This window comes from Theropithecus gelada, chromosome 4 (assembly GCF_003255815.1).
Source record: "Theropithecus gelada isolate Dixy chromosome 4, Tgel_1.0, whole genome shotgun sequence".
NCBI lineage: Eukaryota > Metazoa > Chordata > Mammalia > Primates > Cercopithecidae > Theropithecus > Theropithecus gelada.
Genome location: NC_037671.1, coordinates 56,515,578 through 56,528,105, shown reverse-complemented (window position 1 = coordinate 56,528,105; position 12,528 = coordinate 56,515,578). Strand labels below are relative to the sequence as shown.

At 37.4% G+C, this 12,528-nt stretch overlaps 1 protein-coding gene across 1 annotated transcript in view; it reads right to left on the bottom strand.

The window, feature by feature from the left end:
* The window catches only part of TINAG (tubulointerstitial nephritis antigen), an 83,097-nt gene that overhangs the window by 56,241 nt on the left and 14,328 nt on the right, over positions 1–12,528 (bottom strand). The window contains exon 4 of the mRNA XM_025383145.1: positions 8,250–8,364. Within this exon, the coding sequence (XP_025238930.1) occupies positions 8,250–8,364 (115 nt within the window). The remainder of the gene's footprint in view (positions 1–8,249; positions 8,365–12,528) is intronic.

Sequence of the window (12,528 nt, the reverse complement as noted above, 5' to 3'; positions counted from 1 at the left end):
GCAAGTGAAAGAGCAAACCTTATAAAGGTCTGTCCTCTTTTCTTAAATAATGCTGCCTATTATTTTTTCTCACTAGGTAGGAACAAAAATGAGAAATAAAACAGAAAAAAAACTCTTTTTCAGTTCATCATACAGTTAGGTCACTCAAAATCATAAATCAGAGCCACATCTCTAAAGATTTAAGTCTTATGATTGTAGGGGAGACCCAGAAGTATATCAAAGCTGAATATTTCAGAAAGTTAGCTTTGGTTAAGAGATTAAAAGTCTTTTTACTACTTTGAACCTGAATTGGCCAACGCTATATTGGAACTGTACTAACTGGAGTAAGTAGAGTTAGTAGTTCCATTTAGTGTTGGCCAATTCAAGAACTCTAATAACTTTTAGGGGAACGGATTTTTTAGATGTCCTGTCTATGCACTGTAAATAATTCTGTGGTGGCTCTTAACCTCTCTCAATCTTGGCGTGACTTAACTTCTCGACCTCAATTTGCCTGTCTTTAAAATGTGAGTAATGATAGTATCCACTACATCATGCTGCTGGGGAAATTAAATGAGATCATGTATGAAACTGTAAGTGCTTTAACACACAACTACTGAATAAACACCTGTTATGATGTTCTCTGATACTAGTTATAATTTAGAGGGCCCTGCTACTGGAATCTGAATTGTAACGATAACTCAGGTGATTACATCACTCAAAAGCAAAGTACATTAAACATTTGAAGAGAAACCTGTGCATTTACAACTCATCCAACAGCAAACAACAATCTTGCTTGCTAAAGCTGCTGAGAGCTTCCAGGCAGCCGAGACTGGATGTCTTCATTGGAGGGTGGAGAGGCTACACTCCAGCAGCCTGGAAGCACCACTCTACCCTGGGCATTCATAACAGGCCTTAAATACAATCAGCATCTCAACTGGAAAGTGTATGTGCCTGGAGAACACCACACATTGGGTGGTAACACTGCAGATTTGTGAGTAAGAGGTTGGTAAAAACAAGAGAGGTAGCAACTTTTTTGTACAAGATACCTATTAGCAGATAATAACACCTCTTAAAAATGAAAGGGAAAACCCAGTAAGATAGTTCAAGGCATAAGAATGTTAGAAAACTTGAGGTAATTTTACAAGGAAGTTTGCCGGGTCATCAGGCAAAATTAGAAGATATTCTTTTAACAGAAATATTGAGGATTTTTGAGGATCAACCTTTACTAATCATCAAAGCCTATATGTCTAAAGATACCAACATTTATTTTATTCCAATATGATAATGGATATTCCTATAGACAGGACAAAATAACTGTGTTTAGGTAAAAAAGAAAAATTGGAACAATGACCTGCTGAAGCGTTGGCACACTGAATAACCAATAATCTGAAATTCGTATTTGTGTGAAGTCATTAGCAACGTAAATGAATATTCAATTCTTCTTTTTCTGGATTATCAATTTTATTTTATTATTATACTTCAAGTTCTGGGATACATGTGTAGAATGTGCAGGTTTGTTACATAGTTATACATGTGCCATGGTGGTTTGCTGCACCCATCAACCCATCATCTACATTAGATATTTCTCCTAATGCTATCCCTCCCCTAGCCCCCAATCCACTGACAGGCTCCAGTGCATGATATTCCCCTCCCTGTGCCCATATGTTCTCATTGTTCAACTCCCACTTATGAGTGAGAACATGCAGTGTTTGGTTTTCTGTTCCTGGGTTAGTTTGCTGAGAATAATGGTTCCCAGCTTCATCCATGTCCCTGCAAAAGACATGAACTCATCCTTTTTTATGGCTGCATAGTATTCAACAGTGTATATGTACCACCTTTTCTTTACCCAGTGCATTATTGATGGGTATTTGGGTTGGTTCCAAGTCTTTGCTATTGTGAATAGTGCTACAATAAATATATGTGTGCATGTGTCTTTATAGTAGAATGATTTGTAATCCTTTAGGTATATACCCAGTAACAAGATTGCTGGGTCAAATGGTATTTCTAGTTCTAGATCCTTGAGGAACTGCCCCACTGCCTCCCACAATGGTTGAGCTAATTTACACTCCCACTAACAATGAAAAAGCATTCCTATTTCTCCACATCTGCTCCAGCATCTGCTGTTTCCTGACTTTTTAATGATTGCCATTAACTGGCATGAGATGGTATCTCACTGTGGTTTTGATTTGCATTTCTCTAATGACCAGTGATGATGAGATTTTCTTCATATGTTTTTTGGCCGCATAAATGTCTTCTTTTGAGAAGTGTCTGTTCATATCCTTTTCCCACTTTTTGATGGGGTTGTTTGGTTTTTTTCTTGAAAATTTGTTTAAGTTCCTTATAGATTCTGGATATTAGCCCTTTGTCAGATGAATAGATTGCAAAAATTTTCTCCCATTCTGTAGGTTGCCTGTTCACTCTTATGATAGTTTCTTTTGCTGTGCAGAAGCTCTTTAGTTTAATTAGATCCCATTTATCTATTTTGGCTTTTGTTGCCATTGCTTTTGGTGTTTTAGTTATGAAGTCTGCCCATGCCTATTTCCTGAATGGTATTGCCTAGGTTTTCTTCTAGGGCTTTTATGGTTTTAGGTCTTATGTTCAAGTCTTTAACTCATCTTGAGTTAATTTTTGTATAAGGTATAAGTAAGGGGTCTAGTTTCAGTTTTCTGCCCGTGGCTAGCCAGTTTTCCCAGCACCATTTATTAAATAGGGAATCCTTTCCCTATTGCTTGTTTTTGTCAGGTTTGTCAAAGATCAGATGGTTGTAAATGTGTGGTGTTATTTCTGAGGCCTCTGTTCTGTTCCATTGGTCTATATATCTGTTTTGGTACAAGTACCATGCTATTTTAGTTACAGTAGCCTTGTAGTATAGTTTGAAGTCAGGTAGCATGATGCCTCCATCTTTGTTCTTTTTGCTTAGGATTGCCCTGGCTATATGGGCTCTCTTTTCATTCCATATAAGATTTAAAGTAGTATTTCCTAATTCTGTGAAGAAAGTCCATGGTAGCTTGATGGGAATAGCATGGAATCTATAAATTACGTTGGGCAGTATGGTCATTTTCACAATATTGATTCTTCCTACCCATGAGCAAGGAATGTTTTTGCATTTGTTTGTGTCTTCTCTTATTTCCTTGAGCAGTGGTTTCTAGTTCTCCTTGAAGACATCCTTCACATCCATTGTAGGTTGTATTCCTAGATATCTTATTCTCTTTGTAGCAATTGTGAATGAGAGTTCACTGATGATTTGGCTCTCTGTTTGTCTGTTAATTGGTGAATAGGAATGCCTGTGATTTTTTCACATTGATTTTGTATCCTGAGATTTTGCTGAAGTTGCTTATCAGCTTAAAGAGATTTTGGGCTGAAACGATGTGGTTTTCTAAACATACAATCATGTCATCTGCAAACAGACAATTTGACTTCCTCTCTTCCTGTATGAATACACTTTATTTTGTTATCTTTCCTGATTGTCCTGGCCAGAACTTCCAATAGTATGTTGAATAGTAGTGGTGAGAGAGGGCATCCTTGTCTTGGGCCAGTTTTCAAAGGGAATGCTTCCAGCTTTTGCCCATTCAGTATGATATTGGCTGTGGGTTTGTCATAAATAGTTCTTATTGTTTTGAGATATGTTTCATCAATACCTAGTTTATTGAGTGTTTTTAGCATGAAGGGGTGTTGAGTTTTATCAAAAGTCTTTTCTGCATCTATTGAAATAATCATGTGGTTTTTGTCTTGGTTCTGTTTATGTGATGTTTGGATATGTTGAACCAGATTTGCATCTCAGGGATGAAGCCAACTTCATCATGGTGGATACGCTTTTTAATGTGCTGCTGGATTCGGTTTGGCAGTATTTTATTGAGGATTTTCACATCGATGTTCATCAGGGATATTGGTCTGAAATTTTCGTTTTTTGTTGTGTCTCTGCCAGGTTTTGGTATCAGGATGACTCTGGCCTCATAAAATGAGTTAGGGAGGAGTCACTCTTTTTCTATTGTTTGGAATAGTTTCAGAAGAAATGGTACCAGCTCCTCTTTGTACCTCTGGAAGAATTTGGCTGTGAATTTGTCCAGTCCTAGACTTTTTTTGGTTGGTAAATCATTAATTACTGCCTCAATTTCAGAACTTGTTATTGGTCTTTTCAGGGATTCAACTTCTTCCTGGTTTAGTCTTGGGAGGGTGCCTGTGTCCAGGAATTCATCATTTCTTCTAGAAGAAGAATTCATCATTTCTTCTAGTTTATTTGCATAGAGGTATTATAGTATTCTCTGATAGTAGTTTGTATTTCTGTGGTATCATTGGTGTTATCCCTTTACCATTTTTTATTGTGTCTATTTGGTTCTTCTCTCTTTTCTTCTTTATTAGTCTGGCTAGTGGTCTATCTATTTTGTTAATCTTTTCAAAAAACCAACTCCTGGATTCACTGATGTTTTGAAGGGTTTATCATGTCTCTATCTCCTTCAGTTCCGCTCTGATCTTAGTTATTTCTTGTTTCTGCTAGCTTTTGAATTTGTTTGCTCTTGCTTCTCTAATTCTAATTGTGATGTTAGGGTGTCAGTTTTAGATCTTTCTCATTTTCTCCAGTGGGCATTAAGTGCTATAAATTTCCCTCTAGACACTGCTTTAGCTGTGTCCCAGAGATTCTGGTACATTGTGTCTTTGTTCTCATTCATTTCAAAGAACTTATTTCTGCCTTAATTTTGTTATTCACACAGTAGTCATTCAGGAATCGGTTGTCCAGTTTACATGTAGTTGTGCAGTTTTGAGTGAGTTTCTTATTCCTGAATTCTAATCTGATAGACAGTTTGTTATGATTTCTGTTCTTTTGCATATGCCGAGGAGTGTTTTACTTCCAATTACATGTTCAATTTTAGAATAAATGCTATGTGGTGCCAAGAAGAATGTATATTCTGTTGATTTTGGGTGAAGAATTCTGTAGATGTCTATTAAGTCCGCCTGGTCCAGAACTGAGTTCAAGTCCTGAATCTCCTCGTTAATTTTCTGTCTCATTGGTTTGTTTAATATTGGCCGTGAGGTGTTAAAATCTTCAACTATTATTATGTGACAGTCTAAGTCTCTTTGTAGGTCTTTAAGAACTCGATTTATGAATCTGGGTGCTCCTGTATTGGGTGCATATATATTCATGTTAGTTAGTTCTTCTTGTTGCCTTGATCTCCTTATCATTATGTAATGCCCTTCTTGGTCTTTTTGATCTTTATTTAAATTCTGCTTTATCAGAGATCAGGATTGCAACCTCTGCTTTTTTTTATCTTTCCATTTACTTGGTAAATATTCCTCCATCCCTTTATTTTGAGCCTATGTGTGTCTTTGCATGTGAGATGGGTCTCCTGAATACAGCACACCAATGGGTCTTGACTTTATTCAATTTGCCAGTCTGTGTCTTTTAATTGGGGCATTTAACCCATTTACATTTAAAGTTAATATTGTTATGTGTGAATTTGATCCTGACATTATGACGCTAGTTGGTTATTTTGCCCATTAATTGATGCAGTTTCTTCATAGTGTCAATGGTCTTTAAATTTTGGTATGTTTTTGCAGTGGCTGGTATCAGTTTTTCCTTTCTATATTTAGTGCTTTCTTCAGGAGCTCTTGTAAGGCAAGCCTGGTGGTGACTAAATCCCTGAGCATTTGCTTGTCTGTAAAGGATTTTATTTCTCCTTTGCTTATGAAGGTTAGTTTGGCTGGATATGAAATTCTGAGCTGAAAATTCTTTTCTTTAGGAATGTTGAATATTGACCCCCACTCTCTTCTAGCTTTTAGGGTTTCTGCAGAGAGATCTGCTGTTAGTCTGATGGGCTTCCCTTTGTGGGTAACTTGATCTTTCTCTCTGTCTGTCCTTAACACTTTTTTCCTTCATTTTAACCTTGGTGAATCTAACAATTATGTGCCTTGGGGTTGCTCTTCTCGAGGAGTATCTTTGTGGTATTCTCTGTATTTCCTGAATTTGAATGTTGGCCTGTCTTGGTAGATTGGGGAAGTTTTCCTGGCTAATATCCTGAAGTGTTTTTTCCAATTTGGTTCTATTTGCCCCATCACTTTCAGGTACACCAATCAAATGTAGGTTTGGTCTTTTCACATAGTCCCATATTTCTTGGAGGCTTTGTTTTTTCCTTTTCATTTGTTTTTCTCTAATCTTGTCTTCATGCTTTATTTCATTAAGTTGATCTTCAATCTCTGATATCCTTTCTTCTGCTTGATTGAATCAGCTATTGATACTTGTGTATGCTTCATGAAGTTCTCGTGTTGTATTTTTCAGCTCCATCAGGTCATTTATGTTCTTTTCTCAACTTGTTATTCTAGTTAGTAGTTCCTGTAATCTTTTATCAAGGTTCTTAGCTTCCTTACGTTCGGTTAGAACATGCTCCCTTAGCTTGGAGGAGTTTGTTATTATCCACCTTCTGAAGCCTACTTCTAGCAATTAGTCAAACTCATTCTCCGTCCAATTTTGTTCCCTTGCTTGCAAGGAGTTGTGAGCCTTTGGAGGAGAAGAGGCATACTGGTTTTTGGAATTTTCAACTTTTTTGTGCTGGTTTTTCCTCACCTTTGTGGATTTATCTACTTTTGGCCTTTGATGTTGGTGACCTTTGGATGGGGTTTTTGCATGGGCATCCTTTTTTTGATGTTGATGCTATTGCTTTTGGTTTGTTAGTTTTCTTTCTACCAGTCAGGCTACTCTTCTGCAGATCTGCTGGAGTTTGCTGGAGGTCTACTCCAGACCCTGTTTGCCTGGGTGTCACCAGCAGGGGCTTCAGAACAGCAAGGATTGCTGCCTGTTCCTTCCTCTGGAAACTTCATCCCAGAGCAGCACCCACCAGATGCCAGCCAGAGCTCTCCTGTATGAGGTGTCTGTTGACCCCTGCTAGGAGGTGTCTGCCAGTCAAGAGGCACTGGGAGAAAGTCCGTCCCTTAACAGAGTCCCTCTAGAAGCTTCATCCCAGAGCAGCACCCACCAGATGCCAGTCAGAGCTCTCCTGTCTGAGGTGTCTGTTGACCCCCACTGAGAGGTGTCTCCCAGTCAGGAACCCACTTGAGGAGGCAGTGTGCCCCTTAAAAGAGCTCGAGCACCATGCTAGGATATCCACTGCTCTCTTCAGATCTGGCAGGCAGGAATATTTAAGTCTGCTGAAGCTGCTCCCACAGCTGCCCCTTCCCCTAGGTTCTCTGTCTCAGGGAGATGGGAGTTTTGTCTATAAGCCACTGACTGGAGCTGCTGCCTTTCTTTCAAAGATGCCCTGCCCAGAGAGGAGGAATGTAGAGAGACAGTCTGGCTACAGTGGTTTTGCTGTGCTGTGGTGAGCTCCACCCTGTCTGAACTTCCAAGTGGCTTTGTTTACACTGTAAGGGGAAAACCGCCTACTCAAGCCTCAGTAATGGCCGACACCCCTTACCCCACCAAGCTCCAGTGTCCCAGGTCAACTTCAGACTGCTGTGCTGGCAGTGAGAATTTCAAGCTGGTGAATCTTAGCTTACTAGGCTCTGTGGGGGTGGGATATGCTGAGCAAGACCACTCAGTTCCCTGGCATCAGCCCCCTTTCCAGGACAGTGAATGGTTCTGTCTCGCTGGCATTCCAGGCTCTACTGGGGTAAAAAAACAAAACAAACAAACAAAAAAAACTCCTGCAGCTAGCTCAGTGTCTGCCCAAATGGCCACCCAGTTTTGTGCTTGAAACCCAGGGTCCTGGTAGTGTAGGCACCTGAGGGAATCTCCTGGTCTGTGGACTGCGAAGACTATGGGAAAAGCATAGTATCTGGGCCAGAATGCACCATCCCTCACAGCACAGTCCATCATGGCTTCCCTTAACTGGGGGAGGGAGTTCCCAGATTCCTTGCTCTTCCTGGGTGAGGTAACACCCTATCCTGTTTCTGCTCGCCTTCCGTGGGCTGCACCCACTGTCTAACCAATCCCAATGAGATGAACCAGATACCTCAGTTGGTAATGCAGAAATCACCCACCTTCTGCGTTGGTCTCGCTGGGAGCTGCCAACCAGCTGTTCTTATTCCACCATCTTGCCAGGCCATTCAATCATTCCTAAAGGAGACTATGTCTAATTGGTAACAGTAAACTTGCGAAGCCCACATGAAATTTTTGAGGGGTTTAACAACCATTTGGGGAAAGGATTTTTTATTTTTGTGACAAAATTATGACTCTGAAAGCTCAAAACTCATTATTTTAGTGATTTATAATTGCTTTTAATGCACACATGAACACACTTTTACAAATACGTGCACATACATGAATCAGAAGGAACACTTACTGTCATTTCATTCATGCTCAGGAGCATGGGACTAGGTGGCAAAGTGCCAAGGCGAAATTTGAAACCATCTTCTAAAGTCATTCCCCAAAATTGGCTGTAGTTCTGTGCTGTCCATCTGCCTTACAAATGAAGAAGAAAAATATACACAGGTTATGTGACATCATTTTTACAAATACATGTTCCTTTATATTTCCAAAATTCAACAGCAACAAATCTCACAATATGAGAATTATCGCAGGTTATTGTTTATATAAATGATACATTATTGATTATTTTAATAATCAAGGGTATGAGATACTCTTCCTAAATAAGGTACATTTCAAGTATTTTAATGATTCATATGAGGAACATAAGACTATATTAATGTAGGTTAATGCTAAGAATATGAAATGTTTACATACCACAAAGAGATTAAGTGTTAATGAGGCCAATATATGTAGTTTCCTTTAAATGCCATTAAATATATCTTAGAAAGAAGCTTAAATATACAGAAATGTACTGATACATTAAATAGGTTAATACATTTTCTTTAAAATTTATATTTGAAAAGAAATGAACAAAGTAAAAATGTATGCATGAATACTGAAGGACAAAATAGTTATAATTTTTAAAAATGACATCAGTGCTAATTTTTAGATATTGAAATATTCTATTATGTATTAAATGAGTTCATTTGTGTTAAGTGCTCAATCATCTTAGTTATTAATAATAATAAAAAATCAGTTGATGTGAAATTAGGTAACAAAAGTGCATATTTTCATAGAGACGTATTTTGTGCTCTTAATTAGAAAAAAAATTTTCTCTTCAAAATTCAATATTGAAATTTGAAGACAAACAAAATTTTTTTACTAGATGATAGTAGATAAAAAATTAGAAAGATGCAAGTAATTTAATCATTGCCTATTCTGAATTATCTACCACTTGAGGTCAATATATTTTCTGTACTTATGTCAAATTTAAACCCTGTCCTGCTATGTTTATCACCAAAATCGTTTATAATGTGATAGGCTCCTATGAATCATTGAAAACACAATTTAATTTTTAATAATATACCTCACAAGTTAATGTTGTTCTTCGTATAAGATCTGTTAGTTCATAAAATCCTTAGACACTTAGCTACAATTTAAAGTGCAATCTCCATTACCCAAGGAATCTCAATAAGAGAAACTCTGAATATAAGAGATGTTGTAGTATAATTCAAAAGGCTAACAGGGCAAAATTGGGCAAAATTTGGCAAAATTGTGACATCAGTAAAGTATGTCTTTGTTGCCGTATGTTAGTAGTTTTCCAACATCATGTCAGAGATGTTCATAGGTTATTTAATTGAGCACTCAATTTGGTTAGTAGGGTGATAGTTTAAGAAAATAAAATAAAAGATAGGAGAAATAATAGGAAATAGGGTTTATTACAAATACTAAGGGTAATAAACTCTGTGTGTGTGTCTGTGTGTGTGTGTGTGTGTTGATGCTTGTGCATGGGTGTGTGTACTAGATCACAAAGTAAGATGTATGTGCTGTGAGATATGCTCAAAAGTGTGAAAGGTATGACTAATCTATAACATCCTTCTTGACTTAGACTTATAATTTTCATTTTAATCCAATTTAGCATTTATTGAACTTTCTTAATTGATCTGTCATATTCTCTAATAAACACTGAGAACATAGATATGAATAAACTTTTCTACATTTAAGAAGCTCATACCTTAAGAAAAAATACAAAGATAGAAATGACTTTGGCGTGTGTCATCTATCAGCAGTAGATCAAAAGATGATCAAAAGATTCAAACATAACTGAAGGAGTTGGCAAATTTTTTACATAAAGCAAATTTAGTTCTCTATCTGGAAGGATAAGAATGAGTTTGGTGACCACATATGAAAGAAGAGAGCATTTGTTTAAAGTAAAGGTAACTCTTGAGCAAGGCATGCAAGTTTGAAGTTGGGTGGCATGTGTAGGGAATGACAGATAAGTTAAATGCTTAAACTAGGAGAGAGGATAGGGACACAGGGGCTGAAAATGGTACAAAAGATAACGTAGTAAAAAGCTTTTGGGCCAACATATTATTTTTGCTAAGGGCAATACATGTTTCACAAGCAATGGGGTTCCATTGAGAATTTCTGGAAACAGAGACAAGTCAGATAATTTCAAACTAGGCTTGATAAAGAAATGCATTAGAATATAGTCTAGAATGGAAGAAGTAAATATCTAAGAGAAACTTTTAGTGCGGGAGTTAGCAATACCTACTGACTGAGAATAAAAGGAAGGAAAAATCTAACTAACTTCAAATTTTCAAGTTGACCAGATAGAGCAAGATGCCAGTAACTAAGAATAGGTAGAAGTTAATCACTGCAGTTTGGGGTGAGCGGGTTTTGAGAAAACAGTGAAAAATGAAAGCCAACTTATCCACTAAATCAAATTTTGAGTTCATAAGAAAGAATCTATTTCTCTAGCCTTTGAACGTAGGCTGGCCTAGTAACTTGCCTTACCCAATAGAAAGCAGTAGAATTGAGATCGTGAAACTTTCAAGCATAAGCTTCAAGGGAGGACTGGGGCAGCTTCCACATATGCCCCATCAGAATAGTAATTATGAGAAGAAGCCAAAGCTAGCCTGCTGGAGAAACGTGGCCCAATCAACAACCAGCACCAACCACAAGATATAGTGTAAGGCCATCACAGACAATTCAACCTCAGTTGAGGCTCTATTGACACAGGAGTAATTCCAGAAGAGAGCAGCAAAAGAGCCTCAGTTGAACCTATTCCAAATTGCTGATGTGAAAAGATGAAAAGTTTATGGTTTTAAAATGTTGAATTTTGGAATGGTTTGTTACACAGTAGCAGGTAATTGAAACACTTACATATCTCCCTTTATTCCACTAACTTGCTGATTATTACTTGTGCCACTAATGTAGCACTTATATTCCCCCCTATTATTAGAAATCCTTTTATAAAGGTATGGCAGTGTTGGCTCCTCAACTAGATGGTAAATTCCCTTAACATAGAAATTATTTGTTTTTTTGTTTTGTTTTGTTTGAGACAGAATCTCACTCTGTTTCCAAGGCTGGAGTGCAATGGCATGATCTCAGCTCACTGCAACCTTCACCTCCTGGGTTCAAGCAATTCTAGTGCCTCCACCTAACGAGTAGCTGGGACTACAGGCCCATGCCATCACACCCGGCTAATTTTTGTATTTATGGTAGAGATGGGGTTTCACCATGTTGGCCAGGTTGATCTCAAACTCCTGACATCAAGCGATCTGCTCGCCTCGGCCTCCCAAAGTGCTGGGATTGCAGGCATAAACCACTTCACCAGGCCGAAATTATTTATGTGTATCCTCAGCCATGCCACCAGTAGAACATATGTTTTATTAATATCAACTGATTACATTAAAAAATAATACAGAGAATAAATAAGCACTGAAGTACATTACATAGAATAAATAAAGACTTGGATCTAAAATACTGTCAAGATGTGGGAAAGAAATATTTTAAAGCCAAGATTGCATATTTGGTGTAGGCTATTTTTAAAAGCACTTAATAAATACTGAATGATATAATATGATGATATTTTTACACGTAAAAACAATTTGAGCATCATGAAAAGAGAGTAGCTGAGAATTACAACTTTCTTTTAAATTTAAAGACTTCCCCGCTTTTTTGCCCTGGTAAATAATTTTAGTTTTATTTCTTGTCTTTATAGCTTGTTCCTTTTACTTAACTTTTTTTCCTTTGGTTTTTGTATGTTTCCTTTTGCTCCAATTATACTTCATTTTCTACTCTTTGAAAGTTATGTGATGTCTAATATTTGCTACTAAAATGCAAAGCCCATGCCTCTTAAGTAGCCCTAGGGCATGCTCAAAATAAATAAATCATGGAAAGAACGTTCTTCCTTCCAAGGAAGATATTAGGTTGGTGCAAAAGTAACGGTAGTTTTGGCCAAAACCACCATACACTTTTGCACCAACCTAATAGCATTCCCAACAACCTCTGTACTCCTAAGTGTGTTTTCTTAAGTGTACCACATTGGATTAGACTGTGGTTTCTCATGTACTTTTAATAGTGGAAACTAGGCTCCTCTATTTTGGTTTCTTGGAAGTGTATGTTAATTAGATCTAGCATTTGAACACTTTTAGGAATCTGATTCAATTTTTCAAGATGGCACATACTCTCATGTTCTTTCAATAATTTAAATATGATTTGCCACAGAAAATTATAATTGGTTTTCCCTAGAAATACTTAAAATGTCATCAAGTTATCTTCTAAAATATTGATTTAACACAAACACA